The 23,064-nt window shown below is 38.6% G+C and overlaps 1 protein-coding gene across 4 annotated transcripts in view; it reads left to right on the plus strand.

The window, feature by feature from the left end:
• The window catches only part of DPP6 (dipeptidyl peptidase like 6), a 547,732-nt gene that overhangs the window by 406,076 nt on the left and 118,592 nt on the right, over positions 1-23,064 (plus strand). For all 4 annotated transcript variants that reach the window (XM_027727817.2, XM_027727819.2, XM_027727815.2 and 1 more), the window contains exons 4-6: positions 819-913; positions 3,379-3,453; positions 22,616-22,668. In XM_027727817.2, the coding sequence (XP_027583618.1) occupies positions 819-913; positions 3,379-3,453; positions 22,616-22,668 (223 nt within the window). The remainder of the gene's footprint in view (positions 1-818; positions 914-3,378; positions 3,454-22,615; positions 22,669-23,064) is intronic.

A 23,064-nucleotide genomic window follows, 5' to 3' on the forward strand; every position in this document is an offset into this window, starting at 1 on the left:
AGTGCGCTTGGAACTTATGTTTTATCTGTGGGGCAGTGCATGTAAGCACCGATCAAACTTGAGCTTCAGTTTAGGACATCCCTTTATTATTATAATGTTTTTCATCCTGAGCCTTTGACCTGCTACCTAACCCTCATTTGGAGTTCCTTTCATATGTCTATCCCAGCCCTTCTGTCAAGTATGTTGTGAGCTTTGAGAGCTGGACACTGCCCTCCCACTGTGCAGCAGCTACCAGAGGGATTCTTGTCCTTGTCCAGATGTCCTGAGAGCTGGAGTAGTCCCAAAGTGCAATAGAGACGAGCTGATTTGTCTTTTTTTCATGTGAAAATGGTGATTTCTTTACATGCATCTCCTCCAGTAAAAGTTTGCAAAACAAATGTCAGAGTTGGAATGTCTGCACAATATTAGGTTCCAGAATCTGCTTTGTAGAGGGTGATTTGCCTTTTCTTCCTAAGGTTATTAAATTCCTACAGAGACTGTGGATCTTGGAAACCTTTAAGCCTAAGGAATGCTTTTTGACTTAGTCTTTTGTACACTAGCAATGTAACAAGCAGTGTATGTACATTCAAAACATTGCATCCAGCTACAAGAAAATGTGGCATAATAAACATGTGACAAACACTAACCATGAGTGTCCTGAAACCCTGTCCACTATGAGTGTCCTGAAAGCCACTTTTATCAATGTCTATTTTAAAAAATAATCTGTGTTCTTCAGAAGGAAGTTCCCAGCAGGACTTTTGGTTCAAGTCCATAATTAGGTTCCACACAAACAAACATTTTCAGATTTCCTTAATGTTCTTTTGTTTTCCTCCTTACAGATACTGAATTCATTTATAGAAACCAGAATGGCACAGTGATTCTGAGGAATGTCGAAACTAACAATTCAACAATATTAATAGAAAACAAAAAAATTGTAAGTATTTTCTGTAATGAGTAGCTGAATTTCATGGTCCTCTTGCAGCTGGATCAGTAAAGCAGAAAATGACTTGGGTTTCAACTTCTTGTACTGTCAAGGAGAAGCAATACACTGTTAATACTATGGGCTATGCAGTGATGGATAATGTGAGAATGAACTCCAGCTTTTATTATTATCCTGCAAGCTCAGTTTCTCTCATACTGCTGGAAAGTATCATATAGATATTTGAAGCTAGTCTTGCATATCATATATAATTGAAAGATGCATAATTCTCATCTTTGCATGTTTAATATAGAAGACAATTGATATCATTTTCTCTCGGTTGTTGTCATTCTCTCATTCCTCCATGCAAATACTTGTCCTTTAGTTTGCATATTTGCTGATTTTTCTTGCCTAATGGTTGAAATGCAATTTCAGTGTTGTTTATGACTAGTGTTGAGGAGTGGAAGTAGAGTTGCATATGAGAGAAACCCTAAGAAATTATTCTTAAAAGATATTAGTAGGTGGTAGTGTACTACTTATAGTGATAAAAGTGGTTTGTAACATTGTTTTCTGTAGCAGATGAAGCCAGCATTGTGGCAGAAGTTAGTGCATTAATTGTATTAAATATTTTTAATGAGACAAAGAATTTGTCACTGAGTTATTATTGCAGGACCCAACCTTAAACTTCAAATGCTGCATTTAACCTTCAACCTTTGCTACATCACATAAGCAATCCTCTTTTACCTTTCTTTACAATTCTGCTAAGGGTGAAGGCATGAGCTGGCTTCCTTCAATGTCAAGGTCTGTTGGAGTCAAACTGCTTCTGTTTTGCCTCCATTTATTCCACTGTTTTGTTGTTTTGGGTTTTTTTTTTGTTTTTTTTTGTTTGTTTTTTTTTTTTGTTGTTGTTTTTGTTTTTGTTTTTTGTTTTTTTGTTTGGTTTTTTTTTTTTGTTTGTGTTTTTTTTTGTTTGTTTGGTTTTTTGTTTTTATTTTTTTTTTTTATTGTATTTTTGTGAGAAAAACACAGTGCTATAAGATAATCATACATCTTCATGCCATTGCTTCCCTACTTGCCTGTTCTACCCTTGTTCCTCTGCCCTCTCAAATCACCTCCACATTAATCCAGGAAGTCCCAGTGCAAGAGCTGCTGTTACACCTCACCCAGCCATGTTGTCTTTTTACTCTTCCTTCACAGCCCTGGGTCAGAAAACTTTTGATACATTGGCTTGTTTTCTTTTTTCCATATTATTAGTATAACATGTTATTAGTATAACATGGAGAATATATAAAATCTCCCTTCATGCTGACACTGCTGGCTCTCACACTGCCCTGTACCTCCCCCATCCTGATCTATGCTGGGCCATCAGCCCGCTAGATTGCTCAGAGAGATGATGGATTTCCCATCCCTGAAAACATTCAATACCAGGTTGGGCAGGGCTGTTCTAGTGGAAGGTGTCCCTGCTTACTGCAGAGAGTTGGACTAGATGACCTTTAGAGGTCCCTTTCAACCCAAATCATTCTATGGTGGTATGACCAGTCCCCTCCACCTTTGGCAATCCCCTGGGCTCCTCCCACACCACATCCAGCATCACTGGCCTTGGGGAGGACTCTGACAGTAGGGTGCTCTGCATTTCTCTGCAGCTCAAATTCCCCATTTCCCTGCAGCCCAAACTCCCCTTTCCATTTTGCTCTATGGGAATCTCTCAAGGACTTACATCTACTGTGTTAGGTGAGAGGGTGAGGTTTAAAAAGCAGTGAGTGGATGAGTGACATGTGAGTGCCACCTCTCTTTGACCTCGGTGCCATCTGTGCCAGCAATGTATTATATTGAAACACACTGGCAAGGAGAAATGGCTTCACTATACAAATGAAAAGTGGAGCAGGAAAAAGGTGACTCCTGACAAGTCTGAGATATTTTGGCATCTCTTCCTGTTAGCAAGACTTACAGTGCTGCTTTTAGCAGAACCCCGGTCAGGGTGCACCTGGAAAGCCTTATCACCACAGCATCCCAAAGACTTTTAACTGGGGAAAATGGAATAATTTTCCTCAGTGTTGTCCTAATTGGGAGAGGTAGTGGTGTCTCTAATACTAGTTTGCTCCAGAAGCTGTTTACTGTTTGTCATCGCCTGCACCGGACAGTGGATACAGAGAACAAAAGGGAATTAATAAATTTCCATTTATCAGAGTTTTCTTCTAACTACTGCCTACAGCTACCACCTCACCAGCCACTTTGCAGTAAGAGAAAATTCTGATTTTTTGAGATAACTGCGTGCTCTGAGTCACAATGCATTTAGTCTTTCTCTTATAGGTGCCCACATAACATTTCTGATGTTTGAAAAAAGATATGATATTTTATTTTCCAAAACACTTAATCTGGCAGCATTTTTTATTTTTAGAGACATGGTCATAACAATTAATTCTAGGTGTCATTAACTTGAAAACAAAAACATTTATTTCAATGTTTTATTTATTTTCTAGGTCTCCCTAAAGGCCATCCGATATGAAGTATCACCTGACCGGGAATATGCACTTTTTGCTTTTGATGTTGAACCAGTAAGTAAATTAGATTTGATTTCAAAATACACAGCCAGTGGCAAACCTTTTTTTTTTTTTTCCACTTTTATGCCAGTAAGATGATATTTCAAATTAATTGCTTCCTATGAAACAAAGTAAGAAACCCCCTCACTTAGCAATTCTGAGAGCATGTCACACTGCCATCTAGTAGAGGAGAAAGGTATAAATTAGACCGTAGAGGAAACACTGTCATTGCCAGGATTTTATACTCTTTGGGAGGGGGATTGTAAGGACATGTCTTTGCTACAAGTATTTCTATTCCTCTTCTGTGATTTTTTTTTCCACGGTGCCTTTTTCAGCTGCCCTATAAATTTCTTCCCCAGAATAAAAAGCTACTGTCAGTGTCTCCCACAACTGAAATAATACATTAATTATGGTGTCACCATTCCCAGTGCTGCAGTTAGGGTTGAGCTATCACTTTCATTATAAATCCTTTTCTTCAGAGGTTTAGGTATAAATCACTCATAAAAAATCACCATTAGGTTGCTACTAAGTTCTAGATTACAGTGAATTTTCTACCAAACTTCAAAAGTGAAAAGTGTAATGAGTCATTTTTAAATGATGACCAAAGAATCAAACATGGGAGAAGAAATTCTTCTGCATGAATAATATTTATATTCTTTTTCAATTTTGCTGGTATAAGGCCTGAAATATTTGAATGATAGCTATTCTGTAGTACTTGGGTGAACTATAAACCCTATACATTTCATTTCCATAATCTAGAATTGCACCAATTCCTCAAAATGAAAATAACTAATTCACTAGAAACTGTAATTCTTTTTCCATAATATAAATAAAATGTCAGCTGCTAACCAAAGGAAATTTGTCAATCCTTTAGGCAGTAGATGTTGTGGCTCTGTTGCTCATCTGAATTCTCTGCTATCATCTTTGGAGTTATTCCTGACTCAGTACTATAATAGTCAGGGGAACCATGCCTGGTGTTAGAAAATGTTAAAATATGACTGTATCAGAAACTTTAGGAATAATTCATAATGATTTTTCCTGGGAAATTACAACCCATGTGACTTCACTTACCTGAAGCTTATCAGAGATCTAGACAGAGATGGATGTTGAAGTGTTAATTCTAAACATGGGGAAGACAGTCTAAGGGCCACTGAGCAAGCAGAGCCTTTCCCTAAAAGCCCCTCGCTTTGTGAGCCAGAGATGTTTTGTAAAATTCAGTTCTTTTAGTGGAAATTGGCCTTTGGCTTTGGCTTTGCCGACACGGCTCAGATGCACTGTGCAAGTCGGAAGAGCCCTGAGGAGAAAGGGCTTCCTCAGTTCCTTTGAGAATGACAGGGAAAGGTCTATAATGACAAAAAATATAATAAGATTACAAAAAAAATCATGTCTAAAAAAGGGTAACAATGAATTCGCTTTTTATTATCAACCTTTATCCACTGAAAGGGCTGCCCACTCAGAAAATCTGCAAGAAGCAAAGTTACAGGGGCTTTTGTGGCTTTGTGCCCAGCCTGTAGAGGAGTGCTTGATGTAGGCAATGTGGAAGGAGGGGGATGGGGATGGGAATGGAAAGGGATGGACTGGATGTGTTTCCCCTGCATCCTCCTCTCTGCTAGTCAGTGCTTGCAGATCTGTGTTTGAGGTACAGGCAAGTGTGTTTGTGGTCCCTGAGATGCCTGGCTGGAGAAGACAGAGCAGCACACAGCCATGTGCCCCTTTCCTCACACCACATCTTCTTCCAGAGAGAAAAACCCAAGGTGGAAAGCTGAAAAATGACCTTTGGGAAGACTTCAGAGTGTGACATATCTGACTCAGTGTAAGAGAACGTTGCAAATTGTTCAGATATTCATATATAGCAAGAGTTCCTGAAATAGTCCTCTGAAGTAAAATAAAACAAAACAAAACCCCCTCTTTTTTTCCTCTAAGACCCATGTTTATGGAGAAAACAAAGTTTGTTGGTTTGACTTCTTTTGGTTTTTTGTTGTTTGTTTTTTTTTTTAAGATGAAACATACTAATAAAAAGGTAGTTAGATTCATTCTTGATTATTGCATCCTTAAGCCATGATGGGTGGCTCTTTGAGTATTAAAGTAGCAATAACTGTTAAATTACTTCTTCAGCTTTCTTCTCACTTGGTATGCAGACTGTGGCTACAAATAATTGCATCCTAGTTAGCTTTTCACATTTTCTGTATTTCAAACTGTATTCTTGGACAAAATTCAAATTATACTGTTTTCTGCAACACAAGAAATTGATTAGTAAAGCTGTGAGCAGCTGTCCTTGTTTCAAAGTCAAAAGGAAATTTCAGGACATGTATTGGCAAAGGACATGTCTTTAAAGATTAATTCTACAATTTCAAAAAGGGAATGTCTTGTAATTTTTGTGTACTTATTTTATAGGTGTCAGAAAGTGTTTCTTTTTTCTTTTTCCATTTGTAAGTGTGATGTGCTGCCTTTTAATTGTTTGTGGATATAAATATTTTCATCATTTTTGTACACAGTACAAGTTGTGCTGTATTTACATATGTGTATAATATCTTAATTTGCATAATATGAATTATCATTTATCTTAATTCTGACATTAATGGATTCAATCTCCATTTTTAATACTAGCTAGGAATAAACATCAAAATGCAAGAGCACAGTGTGTCACTCCACTGAAGTGGAATATTTTAAAGAAAAGTGCTGCGAAGTCATTTCCTGCCAATAATAGTTCCTCCTATAGTTCTTCTGTTTATTTGCACAGAAGCATCTCTGCTCAGTGTTGGTCTGGGTAACAGCACTGACACCCACATTGGAATAACACAGCACTGAACTGGCAGACACCTATTTTGCAAAGCCACTGAGGCAACTAATATGTGTTTTCCTGCTGTATCCCTTCATCATCTTAAAGGATAATGAATTAAAGCATGTTCCTTAAAATATACTTCTCCCAGGAGGCTTGGCAGGCAGCTGTGAGACTGGCGTGGGCACACTGTGGCTAGTCAGGCTGTCAGGTTTCATTGTAAATGCTTTTTTGCAGTGCTTATATTTACAGAAGTTTAATTTTTCAGGCAGCAATATTCTGGGTAAGCCTTGTGCTAATAGGGAGCTTTTCTAACCTTGAACACAGAAGATTTGTTCTTTATCTGGAAAGGTCACGGGGAAGGCACCAGGCTTCTTTGCCTTCAAATACTCCTGCAGTTTTTCCGTTGTGTGTTTTTTATTTCTTTACACTGAAGCAAGGTGCAACCTGAGGCTGAAACAACAGGGTGAAGTTTGGGGAAAGCATCAGGGAATAAATACATATGTAGAGAAGCTTTGATTTCAAATCATCCCTCACCAAAACAAGTGCATGGGGCTCTGATACAGGGTTTAGTCGCCCCGAAACACACGGACAAATGGGGATTGGCTGAGGCATCTCAGCAGAAAGAGTGCAGAGGGTCAAGGCTGTCTCTGGTGGTGTCAGGCCAAAGCCACTCTTGCCCAGCACATGGCAAGCTGGGCAAGCTCCATGCTCCCTGCAAGCCTCCCAGGGAGACACGGATGTCTGTGGGCTGGAATCACCTCTGTGGTTCTCCATGGTCTCCAAAAGGGATTTCTGAAATAGCCAAGTGACAAAACACCTCTTAAATCCAGTAGCATTTCTGTGAGGGGTTGTGGTAGAATAAGAGTAAAGATGAGTAAGAAAACTACTTGTGTGGCTTTCTGTGGCAGAGTTATGAGTGGAGTTTGTGTAATGAAATAAAAGAAATAGAGGAAATAGGTGAGAAGAAAAGTGATTCTCTTGAGTGACACAGTGAGACATTAAATAGGGAATACTTAATTGCCTTTATTATGAATAAGTGTTGTCATCATGCAAGAGAGGAAATAAAGTGGCCAGGATTATTCTTAAAGCTATTTGTTCTTCATCTCCAATTTGCCAGTCCATTACCGTGTTTGTGCTAGTTAAGAGCAGTTACACACAGATATCCTGGCTGATTCATATGAACCAAACTGCAAAGGTATCTGAACAAAGTTAGGGCTTAGAGACTTTTTGCAGCTCACATTTTTCAACAGATGCTGTTACCTATTTTGCAGTTAAAGAAATGCTTTTTTATAATGCTGAAGGCTGCAAAGAATTAATCTTTGTGGTAATTTGAACAGACACAACTATTATTTTTTAGAGCAGTTCATATGGTGAGTTCAGTATTTCTATTCTCCCTGACTCTTGCCGCATCTCTAACAGGAGTGATGGGACCAAAGACACTTCAAAAAGACCAAGGCCAGACCATAGACTTTGTATTTAGAGTGTGAATGAAGTAAAAAAGCATTATTTACAGAAAGCAATATATTACTATTGTTTTTACCACTATTTCTTACTATTTCTTCAATTTCCTTCAATTCCTTCAATAACAACCTATTCCACTGGTTGTCATGTGGAATGAACAGGTTTAGTGCTTATGGTTCAATTACAGCGTCAATACTGCTTTAATTAGTTGTGTAAAAATTAAAATAATATAACACTTGTTATTTCCAAAACATTAATGGGTATAAATATTAATGAATCCTCACAACTTCCTTTTGAACTAGGTGATAACCATTATTATGATAAGTATGCCTCCAAAAATTAAACACTGTCATAACTATCATCAGTAATACTGCTCATATTGTAGCCATGATATTTATTACTTAATTGAAATGAATTTACCACGGCTAGAAATAGGTATATATAAATCTGTTTTCTTTCTGTGGCAATAAATATATTTCAAATTTACTTTTTTCATTCCCACCCAATGTTGTTTTCGGAAACAGTGAAAATTATAACGATTCCATGATAAAGTGAGCACAGATAGAATATTAGAACCATAAAATAATGCTACCTGGTTTAGTGATTGTTGCTTAATTTTTGGCGTTTGCTGTAAAACAGTAGTTTATGAGTGGGGCATTTTGAAGGAAAAAGTTTATGTTTATGGTTTTTCATATCTTTTTTTCAATATGAATGCAGTTTTGAATCCTTGTTGCGCATAAACCAGAAGGACTCCTCTACTGGAAAGCTGCACAATAAAAGGGCAGTGTTCACTATTATTAGCTGGTGGCTAAAACTATTTTTCCAACATTTTCAAGCCTAAAGCACTGCAACTTTGTATACTTGTGAGAAATAGGAATTGTTATCAGGATAAATAATGTATTAGGATAAATCACTTCCTAAATAAAAAGAAGAAAATAAATCAGTCTTAATAATGTGCAGTTTATATTAGTTAAAATATTTTTCAGTTATTACATCTGTGCTTGTGTGTATCTTCAAGCAAAGTATCTTCTCTTTTCTCAACTCACCAGAGGAGTCATTCAGTACTTTTGTAGTGAGCAGAAGCCAAGTTTTTAATGAATTAGTGGAACCACACAGACCAACCACTCATTAAATCTGATAATTTGCTAAATTTGGGGTCTTTTCATGAAAGCAACATCTTCAGTTGCTTCCCATAGAATAAATATTACTAATACCATTCAGCTAATCTTTAATATTTCAATTAAATGCTCACAGCTTCTGAAAATGGCAGCATTTTTATGAACATGACTGCGGGGGCTTTTGGTGAGATGATTCTGGGGCTCCAGGCTGAAGATGGGGACCACATTTTTTCTCCTTATTCTTGCAGATCCTGTTTTGAGTCATATTATTTTAACAGCCAAGATCAGTAGTGTAAATAACCTTGTTTAATAAAGTTCTTTTTATCCTCTTTGTAGTAGGACAGCAGCACTCCAGCTACATTTACATAACTAAAGCTAAGGCTTGTGTGTCCAGAAGTGTTGTATTAACAAGAAAGTGCTAAGAACATAGAGAAGGTTAATTTTGTGAGTGAGAGTTTACTTTGGGTTTGAAACTGAAGCAGCAGCTATTGTTTGACAACATTTAGAGGCAATAATTTATTTTAAAAGGAGATCGTGGTGGGATTTTTTAATTATGAATATGATCTATTTAAAATACCCCTTGTGAAAGACAGCCTATCTTTTCTAATCTCAAACCCACCATGCAGAAATTCCCTAATCTGCAATTTTCGGCAAGATAGACAAAACAGAATTTTCAAAGGCGTTGGAGAAGGTTGATTCAAAAACATTTATACACTTCCATTTGCTTTTCTGTCTGACCTGGGGGAGTGTATCTAATCCAGAACATCAGCTTTTCACTGTCACCTTGCATTGAATAAACCAAAGCTGCTAATACATGAAACCTCAGCAGCTGGGAGGTTTTCCTACCTGTGAATCTCAGTGCAGGCAGAAGTAGCAATATCTCTGTCAGACACACCAACACGCTGAGTTTCTCTGTCGTGTGTTGGTATCAGTAGTTGTTTCAGCTTAATTAATGTTTGATATCTGCAGTGGCGCAGAGAGGGAGGGAAGTTTGCCACACAACTCTAGAGGGATTTATGGGTTTTCAAAACTCTATTACAGCGTTGTGCAAACACTGTCTTCTCAGGTGTCCTCAGCCGTGCCTCTGACAGTAGAGCCCTTTCGATGCCAAATTTTGTCTGCTGCACATGCTTACAAAATTACAAATTCTTGCTACAGGAGAGTGGACACACACTTTAATTGAGTAAACATTATCAAGTGGTGGGAATATTTGTTCTTACTACTCAACAGTCATGATTCTGTCCAGTTTTTGTCACATTGTTATTCAGAATAGAAATGTTTGGACACAGGTACAGGCCAATGGAGCAATAATTACTGACAAGTTTAATCCTAGAGATCTCTTTTGAAGGAGAAACCACAGAAAATAATTTCATTGTTGCTAACTTTCAGGACGAATTTTGGACTAACATAGGGGAAGAAAACAAGTCAGACCTATTCTTTATTTTATTTGGTTTGGAGGACCTTTGTGATTCATTTGAAATCCCAACAAAGCTCCAGCAGAAACTGTGTTTCTTTATGTAGCCTGAATGGTTCTTTGCTCTTAACAGCAATTCTTCTGCTTTGGCACAGCTTGTTTTAATTACAGAAAAAAAATAGCTTAAACAAGGAGTTAGAGCACACTAAGAGCTTAAACAAATGAACTGCAGGGAAATTTTAGAGGTTAAGTTCCTTGGGCCATGGGGCAAGGGATTCTTATTTAAAATGAAGGATCTGTCATTGTAACTCAGTAGAAACAGCAAAAAAAAAGGTGGACTTAAAAGACATATCCCATGTCTGCATACTTTTTCTTTATTTTCCGTAAAAGGCAATGAGTGTCAGCAAAGAGGAATGTCTGGGTGGAGGCTGCATGTGTCTGTTTTTCATGGAAAATGTGTTTGCACCCCTTAAATGCAAAGAAAGGGTGCTCACCTCATCCTCAGCAGGTATTCTTGGAGTGGGATCATCTCAACATTGAAGGAACCTGGTCTAGTAGAAGGTTTCCCTACCCAAAGCAGGGAGGTTGGAACTAGGTGATCTTCCAAATGATCTTCTGAAATGGTGATCTGAGTGCATTCATAAAACATAATATGATGGGTTTGCCTGAGCTGGGAAGCAAAGCTCTGCACAGCTGGTCTTCCTGCAGTCTTCCGTCCTCGTATTCCAGTTTCCTGCTCCCTCTATAACAATGGTTTAGGTAAAACTGTATCAAATCTCAATTTCTTATCAAGTCTCCATTCCAAAACTGTTGTTTACTGCCATTATTGCAACAAAATACTAACTGCATGAAAAGCAGAGCATTAAAACCTGACTCTGCTGACTTCAGCTGCTGTGCCACCTCTGAGCTTTAACTGCTTTCTATTAAAAACAGTGGATTAACTCCTGCTGTTCATCTAATAATGCAGATAAACAGAGTTAGGAATAAACTAGAAGTCTCCTGATTTGAGCTGGGAGACTTCCATAGAAATTGCACAGATATGACTGAGTGCAAAATTATTATTTCAAACCAAGTTAGACAGCCTTGCTTGTGTAGCAAAGGCCAATAATCTGTATCCTACATTTATTCACAGGCACAGATACACATCAGTAAACTGAAAAGCAAATCCACAGTTTCAGGGAAGACTAGAGTAGCATCAAAACTCAGAAATAATTAGCCTGTCATGCAAGAGTACATAGGTATATTATGTACCGGTATCAGCTATCAGCAGTCTTCCTCCATAAATATTTTCTTTAGTAAATGAGATTTTCATCAAACAGAGAAGAGAAGATAAAAAAGACTCAAGGCAAGACATTATGATACAAAAATAACCAATTTTTCTTAGCTTACAAAAGGTTATATTTCTCATTCTGCTTCCTTTTCTGAGTGTATAGATGAGCTAATGTGAACAAACTGGTAGAGATTAATATGCTAATAAGATTCACAAAATGCCTTAAAAATAAACTGCAATTTGTTTTTTAGTAAAGCATAGGTAAGGTATTTTTACAGAGTTTTCTAAATAGTATAATTCAGATAGTTAGCAGTAAAATAATTGCAGTTTTCTTTCTTGCATTCATATGGGAATCTATCTTAGTGAAACCTGGGGGAATTTCTTTGCTTTAAGAGGAATGAAATAAATAGTGGAATGAAAATTAATGAAAAAAATTAGAACTTTATAAAGAATTCAATTCCTTGCAACATAGAGAAGCTTCAGAATTACATTAGAGGGGAGTTCCAGCTTTTTAGCATAACTTTGTTTCCCAGCTTTTTAGGGACAATAAAAATCCTGTTTTGTGCTGGACTGTGATAAGTTTAGGTCATTATTTTAAAATGTTAAGGAAAGAAGTATATTAAAAATAGGATGCAAATGGGAAAACAACAGGGATTTAAAAACCTTTAGAAAGCAAAATCAGAAACAGTTTAATTCTGGTGTCTATGTGGAAACATGGGAAGTGGCCTGCAGGAGTTTATAATCTAATTCTTCTGATTTCCAGTCTCTTTTTTTTTTTTTTTACTTTTTAATAACTGAAATAGTAAAAAAAATATATTTAGTGCCCTCTTCTGGAAAAACAACTCTTGCTATGCAGAGCACCCCAATGAAATTCCTGTACTCAGAAATGCAAATCTTCTGATGCAAATGTTCTCCTCTTTAGCGGAGTTACATGCCTAAATCCAAGGAGTATGTGGCTCTGTGTTTACCCTGAACAAGTGCCTTTTATCTCTCTGACTGCCTGCAGAACTCTGTTTTTACCAGTGCCATGTTAAAACCAGTAATTAAGGTTTCTCCTTGGGCAGCTAATGACCTAGATTTGAAAATGGAACCTTCTATTCTTTTTTCTTTTATTCTCTGCTCAAAAGAAGCTCTTTCTCGAAAAGGGAAGTGAATCATAGGGCTTTAGTCATGTCTTTAAATGCATGAGTCCTCATATTTTTATGTGCAAGAGCAGAAGAGTCCCCACACAGTGATGCTGTTGATGGCTTTCTGAAGAGATGCTCGTCATCACCACAGCCCATTTACTCCTTGGAAGTTGTCCACAGTATCACAGTGATAACACACAAAGTGTCCTGCTGTTTTTGTTGTGATTTCAGTTTATTTGCCTTATGTCAGAAAACAGAATTGCCTCCTCCAGTGAATTAGGTCCATGTGTACATTGATATACAGCTCTGAGTCTTCTGATCTCATATGGAACTTGAAAATTAATCTTTCACTGAATGGAGAGAGGATTTTGGGCCAAGGTCCCTGACTTGTATCTGAACGCTTTTATTTCTTTCACATCCACTTCAGTGCTTTTAAACTGTTGCTCTCTAGTGTTCTCTGATGGTCTCATCTTCCTTGTTTCGGATTCCTTTCTTTGAGTCTTCTAAGAGTGCCCTGAGCCTAAGACCATGAAAGATTTCAATGACAGTGCTAACTTCTTTGTAGAATTCACATTCTCAGCTGTTATAGTAGAAAAAGCAATTTTTATAATTTTTTTAAATAGAAAGAACGTATGTTGTGGTTCCGCAATTGCTAATTTCTGATGCTAAAGTGAATTATTTAAAAGTGAATAAATTAATTAGATATACTAAGCATTCAGCCCATTTTCATGGCTTGGTTCTTACATAATTGCTACAAAGCTGTACAATTTGCATTGTAAACTTCACAAAAAAAGAGGCTTTTAGAACCTTTCCATAGTCATTCTGCTCAGCTCAAGAAATGTTTCATTGAAAGAAGGCATTATCTACAGTTTCATTAAAAGCAGTATTAAACATTGATTTCTCATGCTGTCCTTGAGCCTTCAGACTTGTAACTCCAAAGGCAAGGAAGGTGAGAGTCAGTCAAGTGAATGTGAACCCTATAAACTCACCATTTCTATCAGCTACCCTGGATTGCCTCTATAAACAGTGTAATCCAGGGTGTAAATCTAAGGCTAAAATAGACACCAAAGGCTGCTCAGAGGAATCATACCCAAACAGGATTTTGGCACCATTGTCTGGGAAAAGGGAGTTGCTGCATGAGATTGTAGGTGCAAAAAGGGTAAATGCTTGTAAAGAATGACTGGAAAGGTCAATGGCAGGGACATCCCTCAAGGTAGACAACTGCAAAGAGAGGGACTGCAAGTTGCAAAGTACAAGAGCCTGGGAAAGTATTTTGGGGAAGGATGACTATAAATCATAAATTCTAGTCTTCTTTCTAAATTGGCTTTGGGCTACTGAGCCAGGATAGTGAACAGGATGGACTTTGGGTCTGACCTAATGCAGCTGTTATTATGACCCCAGATATTACAAGAGAATCATGATTGTACATTCTTCTCTGTATGGATCTGAAAGTGTTCTATGTTTCCTGGGTTCGGGATAAATGCTCTCTGCTTTAAAACTTTTATTTGACCCTAAGCTACTTTTGTACTCTTATTACATAATAATGTTGTTTTTTTCATCCTTTTCATTTTTCTTGGATATATTTTTTGGTATATGGTAGAATCACAACATTAACTATGTATGAATTCTCATTTCCAAGTTTCTGAACAGAGGGTGGGGAAGGGAACCATGGAATTTATATATGTGATGTTAATATTGATAAAAGTTTAAAACAAGAGCAACAACAGAACGAGCTCATTATTCATAACCTTAATTTTTAATTCTTAATTACTTCATTGCAGCTACTTCAAATAACCTGAGCATCAACAAGTACACAAAGGCTGGTCCGAAAATCCTACTGAGTGCTTTGCAACTGCCATTTTATTTACCAGTTAAAAATGGAACAGTTGTCCTTTAAGCCAGTGGCTGCAAGGGCTTGCTGGTGCCAGTGAAGCGCTGTGAGGGACAGGTGGCTCGGGAGCAAAAGGAGGCTTTTGTAATTGCTTGGCAGGGCAGAGCTGTATTAGAGTGCAGCAGCAGTTGGCAGATTGGATTAACGCTCTCCTAGGGGTGAGAGCTGGCACACGAGCTGTATGTTAATACCTGTGGCCTAAGTGGGTTCTGGAGCTGCATTTGTAACAAAAAGAACATCCACTCTACTCCTCTGCGTCACAAAGTCATAAATCCTAAAGCCGGCCTTGAAATTCCCTTTCGGCACTGTCAGCATTATAAGGCTCTCAAAAGTGCCATTTGGAAACTAATCTTTTAATAAAGAATTATTATCACAAAACAACCGAGATAGATAATCAGTTTGTGGAAGGTGAATTAACAGCATTATCTTACAACATGGCAGTCCATCTATTACCGTGGTTGGTGTTGCCATCACACTTTATTTATGGTTGTTGTGCAAACTTGAGATGACATTATTTGCAAAGGAACAGCTCCTTGGCTTTGCTGTTTCAGAGACCTTTGGTTTGGTGCCTGGAAAATCAGCTTCCAATCCCAGAACACCCTCTGTATGTTTGCGGGACAGATTTACATATTAACCGTGCGTGCTGCCTGCGGCTTGTGACCCCATCGCAGTCGGCTTGAGCTTGAGTTACAAATGCATCTAAAATGCAAGTCCCCAAGGTATGAATGTGCTGTCCCTTCCTGATGTGACCTTGATATGAGATTGTTGCCTCTGAAGAAGCCTCTCTGGTGTGGGTAGCAAGGCGTTCACAGCACTGCATGACTGGAGAGCTGTTCTGGTTGTCCGCTAAACACCAAGGACAAGCTTATAGAGAGGGTCTCCTTTGGGCTCATATTGCAATGATTTAGTTTTCAGTCTTAGAGATTAAATTGTTAAAAGATTTGAAAAACAGAACCATGCAAACATTCTTCCTGATGATCCACTGCTCCTTATGTTCTTCCACTCTATCCCTTGTATATAGCATTTCATGTCCTTCTTCCAAATAATTGCTAAAATTTCTTCCTGGTTCTGGGCACACTCAATCGATGATCCTTGCTTTCCTGGGTATGAGTGGAGCAGTTCCTTATTCACAGTGGTTTGATTGAGATGAGGTGTGGACCGATTATGCCTTCTGAGACACTGATAGCTTAGTGTTGGCTCTGTCATTTCCCCCAAGCAGAGTTACCCTGCTGGGTCACGATCCTTCCCTCTTCTTTCCAAGAAAAATGATTTCTTCCCATAACAAGTCTAAAACATGTATTCCTCAGGTATATATCTACCTCCCTTTTCCCAGGCATTAACTTAAGTTAGTTCCTCTGGAATACAGAGACAATTATAGCAGAGGCAACCAGTTGCCACATGCTCTGTATGTTGATTGATCCAGAGACCCCTTGTTCTTATCACCTTTCTCGCTCAAACCTATTTTCCTCATTTCTGCCCTTTCCTGAGCTCCCCAGACTGTCCTGGAGTGGCACAGCACTCTCAGTGTGCACTTTCTGTGATTGTGGGCATATTACACATGTGGCTGATCAGCTGGATGTGGTGCAGTGGGTAAGAGCATCCCAAATCAGGTGCTTGATGACAGCTGTGGGTTATTGGCTGCCAGCTGAACCAATGCTCAGGAAATGCTCGTTGATAGCATTTCATTATGGTTTTCTAATTTATTAGAGGATGAAGAGAAACGGGCAGTGTTTCTTAGAGGGCTGTACAAGCAGGTTGACACACAGCATGAGACTGTATCAGAGGTGCATTACCGGGAAGTGATAAAGTATAGAGGGATAATTCAATGTAGGGACAAAAGAGAATATGCTGTCTCAGAGGAAAGCAAAATAGGTGAGTATCACAATGAATTTGGAAGGTGAGAATGTGTAAGAGACCTCAAATTATATGGCTTTATTGATTTGTTTAGTTCTTGCAAGCAATCAAGCTTCACTAAGTGTAGGGTACAGAATACCAGTATGGATTTTGGTGGATTTTTTTTTTTATTACAGTGACACAAAAGGAATAGATATCACAAGGTTTTTGAGAGAATCTAACTCCAAGCTGGTTACTATGGAGCACCTATTAGCAATAAAATGGTGATAATACTTTGCAAAAATAGTTGGGCTGAGGACAATGCTGCTGACCAGTCTGTCTCCCCTGATAGAAAAAAGACCATTACCTAACTATGCCTCAGCCAAAGTAATCCCTTGTGCTCTAAATCACAAATTCATGGGAGAATGAAAGTACAGAAATTGAGCAAAACATTACCTAGAAGTTGGTGGTCAGTGACGGGAATGGGTTTTTCATCCCTTTGCAGGGCCGGTTCAACATGTAAGGCAAAAGAAGGATTTCTTCTCAACAGAAGAGAAGGGTTCAAACAAACTGATGGTATTATAAAAAACTTTGATCAAGACAAATGATGTTGACTCATTAAGTGAAAATTTAGTCTTTAACATTGACTTTCCTCAACAACACAGAAATTCTACAAACAGATACGGCGATGTGCTTTAATTCTCCAGAGAATACCATAACTAATTACGGCAGTGAGGTATTTTTAGTCAGATAATTATCCTTTTCTCTGCTGGAAGATTTGTATGAATGACATAGTTGCCCTGTAAAGTTTACACCATAATTGCTTGTTGGTGACTGACCAATAGAAAAATCCTTGTGACAGTGTGGTAGTGACTTAGGTCATCCTTTCCTGTATCCTTTACGTGCACAGTATGTCCATGTAAGTAGAAGGAAACACAACCTCTGGCTAATGTTTGCTTGTTGTTTTTCTCCTGAGCTTGTTTTCTCCACCCTTTCATGCCATTGTTAGATAACAGGGTACCAAAAACGTGATCTCTTTGCCAATGCATAGCATCAGCCTTCCTGCATTCTATTTTATTCTCTTTTCCCTCTTAATTCGTCAGCTTCAGAGACTGGTTGAATATCACAGATATCAAAAGCCAAATGGCAAAGCATCTTCTACCTGCATATTCTGCATCACAGCATGAGTTACTGCTTAAGGGTGCCAGGACCATTTTGAAAGGTGGAGTAGGTAATTATGTCAAGTTTGGGATTATTCAATTGGTTTGACATTCATATGTGCATTTGGGGATTTGTCTGCTCATAGCACAAGTAGGAAAATAGGCTGTATAATCGACTTCCAGCTAATGTCTCTTTTTAGAGACTCTTTGTGGGAAACCCTTTTAATGGATCTGGCAGCTCCTGTTTCACCAGCCACTTGTGCTGTATTTTTACTGTCTTACTATGGAGTAAAAAAGGAGATAGATTACAAAGACAACTTGAGTCTGCTAGGAATCCTGAGGGGCTCTGTTATTTGGAGATATACTTTATTGTTATGGAATAAAAAGTTACCTTTTGCCCATGTAACTCCTGAGTGCTTTATGATTAATTACATTGAAATATATTCTTGCTATTTTCAGATTTTAGCAAACTGTCATACAGTTTATTTCCGATGACTGTTTAGAGGGTTCATTTTTATTTGGGGATGCTGGGATGAATTTTTGGATGAAATATGTGATTCCTGAAAAAGAAGAAAGGCGCCAAATTTAGAAATTTTGTATTAAGCCTTGCAAACTGCTTTATAACACAGCTTACACTTCCACCCTGCCCTGTAGCTGTTCCCTTGTGAGCTCTAAATTTTATGTGATTTTTTGTGAGTTTTCTGGGTAATTCTTTAATGTAAGTAACACTAACCTGCATGAAGGGCCAGATGGCTCTATGGAGCCATTTACAAAATGGATGCAAAGCATGTTTTATTCCTGTATTTATCAAGTAAGTAATAATCACGAGATGACAGCAGCCAGTCCACCTGGGTTTAATCTCAGATCCATGAGCTGTTTTATATGCTGAGTGATAAGACCCTAAATTAGCTGTTTTGATAGAACAGGCTGTTGGAAGATGAGTGGATTGGGCTGATTTGGGGAGCCTTCCTCTAGGGGCTTTTCTCCCCTTTCTTTGCTTGTAAACATCTCGAAAGAAGGTGCCTCTTCTTCGTATTGATTCAGCACCTTGTCATGCAAACATAAAAGAAAGCCTTTCCACAAATGCTAGTTACTGCTGGTGCTAGCAGGGCATCAGCCCACAAAATGTGACAGAAAAAGACCAACACAGAAGGTGGAAATGTAAACCAAACTCTTCCTTTCTTTCTGATGCTAGTGATAAATCCTCAGCAGGTAGTGTTATCTTTCATGCCAGCCAAAAGACACTGAAAACCCATTTCACATTTTTTCTGGACTTACATCATATATTTCTGCATTGCTTTTGGGCAAGAACAAGAGCTATAGATTCTGACATAAAGTGTATGAATAGTAACAATGAATAAATAATTCCAGATCCATTCTATTCTTAAGTAACATACAGTTTCTATTTCAGTAAGCACTGCTGAACTAGGACCTGTATCCTTACAGCACTTAAGCAAGTGCTTTCAAGGAGACATTACCACTCACACCATACTTGGCTCTGTGGTAATAGAGTACAGAAATTTCTTCTTCCATGTTATTTCTGTATCTTGTTGGAACCAACATTTCCTTATTATTTTGGAATTTGGTGGCATGGGAGAAGCAGATGCTCTTCTCGTGCTGCTCTGTGTGCTGCAGTGTTTCCATTTGTGCTGTCATCTGGTCAGGTCCAGGTTTCTTCTGTTGGTTGCATAAAACGAGGTCAGTGGCTTCACAGAAAGGTGTTGTCATATGCAATTAGTTCTGTGTTCTTCTGAAATTTAGAGAGATAATTGCCTTTCCAAGACTTCAGTGGGAACAGATAGACCTATCTCTCAGACCCTTTATTCTTTCAGTGTAAACATGCACCTGTTGCAGAGAATGATGCAGACTGAAAGCAAACAAGATCTGTGCTGTGACCTGGGATAAGAAGCCCAGTGGGAGTGTTTCTGGCACCGTGGTTTTAGTGTAATGACTTTTACAGCACTTGTTGGTGACAGCTGGTGTGGGAGCTTCTGTGACCCAATTTTGGTAATACCTGGAGCCCTCCAGAGCCATCTTGAACCTGTTCTAACTTGTGCTGGTTGGGGTGACTTGGCACACCGAGCTACAGAACAAAAACATCGCCAAAAACTCTGCTATCCTCAAATATGCCTCTGCACTGAGAGGACTTGTATGCTTCTGGGATCCAGCCAAAAATCAGGGATAAGAGCATCAAATCAGCGCAGTGGTTTTTACCACATCCTTTGATAGAGAAGGGCAACACGGAGAGTTAATACTGTTGGCCACTGTTTATTTTTGTTGGCCACGCCTCAGAAACAGATAGGTTAAATTAAATGAATACTAGTTTTTAAGCACTGTCCAGTCTCTGAGGCTTGGCTTTGAATTTCAGAAGATGCTCATCTCTTCCCTGCATTTTTCCCTGTTGTGGGGTTTTCCTACTGGTAAGTGAATAGCCCAGTTCATCTTGACCCCAGCAGAAATTTTAGTTGCGATATTAAACAGACATAGTCATCCTCTCAAAAGGTTGAATTAACTTTGTCTGGTTTGCATTAACTTTGTTTGGTTTGCATATCTAAGAGGAAAGCAGCCATTTCGTTTCTCAGAAGGACATAAATTATGTTTCTCTTGGATTCTTGTCTGCTTAGGAGGGTTGCTTGCAGTGTGTTTTCCTAATAGGTTTGAAATAGTAAGGCTGAGAAGGACTTTTGAGCTGTATGCACTTGTGTCCTTCACAACTGAAATAATAATAAATGTCTGATCCTGAAATCTTTGCTCATACAAGCAGTTCTTGTTTATATGAGCAAACCTACTGATTTTAGGGATTTATTTGAGAAAGTGTTGCTCCTGTGAGTGAACTCTGCCAGCTGCAAAACTGAAGACTGTGCTATAGCATAGCTGGTGTGAGATATTTTAGAGTCTGGCCAAAGACCAGAGATGACGACAAATGACATCCACAAAATAAAGGAGTTCTCTGAGTGTCCCACAACTTTTTCAATCCTAAACTATTTCAGCAAACAAAATATTTTACCTGTCTCCATTAATGGCTCTGAGACAGCTCTGAACTCTCCAGCATGGCTATAGGACTCTGTACCAGATGTCTTGCTCAAAACTTCCCTGGATGTTTCTTTTGCCTCCAGCCTGCTACATTTTTCTGTTTTTACCTGAAGGCATCTGTTCATGCTCATTTTTGGGGCTGGCTTATGTCTCTGATATCCAACAACAAAGCCTGGCTTATAACCTTGAACAGTCCTGGCCTCAGATCAAAATTTATATATCTGCATCATTTTGCAGATATACATATATATTCTACATCCTAATGCCAGGATATTTGAAGACAAAAGTAGCTCAGCATTTAGTGACAATGTATTACCAGGTTTTTCAGATCTGTAGACAAATTTAGTCCTCCAGTGCTTTTTCTTTAAGAAATTTATTGGTTTTAGAACTTCATCAAAGCTGGAATAAACACTAAGGCCACATGCATCAGCCAGGTCTCAGGTATCAGCATTATAAGATTCAAGAGCTCTTTGATATGATTGAATGAGGATGAGAAAATTTATTTGACATCAGCTGAAACGGGTGGATCTAAAAAGGACACTTGTACTAAAATAAATGCTAGCTTGTAGTGAATTCCTGTTTTATTATATTCCTAGACCTTCCCTGATATCAACACACCAGAGAATCACCTTGAGGGAGGAGTCTTTATGGACCTGAATGCCTAAAAGGAAATAGGATTTTGGGATGTGACCTCATGATGTCCTTGTAATAAAGGGAGTGAACTGCACAGGGAAGAAGGGAATCACATCAATCTGGCATCAGTCTCTGCATTTCTTACATAAAAATCCAATGCTTTCGCCTCTATACCTGTTTTTCAGGGAGCTAATGCAGAAGTGTGAGGATTTAGTGTTTGGACTCAGATTGCAACAGAGAAGTTTGTTTTAATATCTGCAGAATGATGTGCCTTGTGTTTATTTATCTCTTTACTGAGGCCCCAAAACTTGTAAGCCTGTTATAGATACCACTGTGCAGGCTTACCCTCAAGAGTGATGGGTAGTGAGTCATGCTTACTTGTGATGCTGGTGAAGTGCTTGGGATGGCCCCTGCTGAGGCTGGCAGCATCATCCAGGACATCTCATCTCATGGTTTCTTTGCATAAAAAAAGAAATACTTGTGCAAAAACATAGGAACCTAGGAAAAATTATTTTGATCAGACAAACTTGATTGGTGAAGCAAGTATTCAAGAAGTTTCTCCTTTGTCTGTTAGGAGATTGATTTATTTATTTAGTAGCATACAGTAACAGGATAGAATTGCAAAAGTGCTTGCCTGTATAAATTTGTATAAAGTGATTCATATTTAGACCTTTCACACCAGTGCCCTGACTTCTGTGTTGCTCAGCATTGCCCACCTTGGGCAACCACTGATCACTGTTAGAGACTGTTCTGTCACTGGGGGAAAATCAGCAACTCTTAAATCGCTGACATTGACTCTGTTATTATTTACTACTTAGAAAATAAGTAATAAACTCTCCCCTCTGTGCTGAGCTGCTGTGCAAGCTGACCAGCTCCTCCCCAAGGCCCAAAGAGCACAGATTGGTATGAACATGCAATTTAGCAGGTCACAGAAACACGAGGTCAGCTTTATGCCCTGAGTCGATACAGTTTTATTTGCTGACTGACAGGGGTCTGACAGCCCTCTCTGAGATCAGCTAGCATCACTCCCTGTTTCATTTATGTGGGAATAAAGCAAAAAATACATGTTATATCCCTGTTGTGTCTAGTTATAACGATGGAGAATGTCTCCAGCTGACCAAGGTGTCCTCATTAATGACTGTTCTATATTTAGCCTTTGCAGAGCCCATGTGCCCCCAGTTTAATCAAAGACCTGGTAGCCATGGTAACGACACCGAACGTCTGGGTGTATACGATTTGCCAAACACTGTATAAAGTGCAAAATGAAAAGAACACGCAAGAGCTTTAAGTGGATTAATGTATTGTTCTTTTTTGCTGTAGATTTTGAAGTGTTTATAAGAGCTTCCCAGCCATTTATGCCAGATCATTTTTGTAGAAAAAGAACCCTATTAACAGAGGTGACAATTACTGATGTCTTTTTTCTTTTGTTGTCTTTTTCTTAATTTCATTTTGCAGGTGTATCAGCATTCATATACAGCGCATTATGTCCTCAGCAAAATACCTCATGGGTAAGCAACTTTTCAATGTCTTTATTTTAAAACTCAGCCGTTAAGAATCCTGCAAAACAACATGTATTGTGACAAATGGTTTCCAGTGACAGCCCTTTGCAATGGTCTGGCTTTCAGCTGCAGCATCCACTGAGCTGTGTGTTGTGCAAAAGATGACGAAGTCTGGAAGCAGAAGTGGTCAGCTTCCCCAGAGAGTCAGACTACATGAATTTCATATTCCAAATTTCAGGTTTTTGTCTGGAATACAGATGAGGTGGCATCTGGCTGAGAGCCATGGTAGGCCACTCATCAGAGCACTGGAGAAGAGAAAGCTCCAGGGAGACCTTATTGCAGCCTTTCAGTGTCTGAAGGGGGCCTGCAAGTGAGATGGAGAAGGACTTTCTACAAAGACATTGA

The sequence above is a fragment of the Pipra filicauda genome, unplaced genomic scaffold, assembly GCF_003945595.2.
Source record: "Pipra filicauda isolate LSUMZ 115617 unplaced genomic scaffold, ASM394559v2 scaffold1_size10287979_pilon, whole genome shotgun sequence".
Classification (NCBI taxonomy): domain Eukaryota; kingdom Metazoa; phylum Chordata; class Aves; order Passeriformes; family Pipridae; genus Pipra; species Pipra filicauda.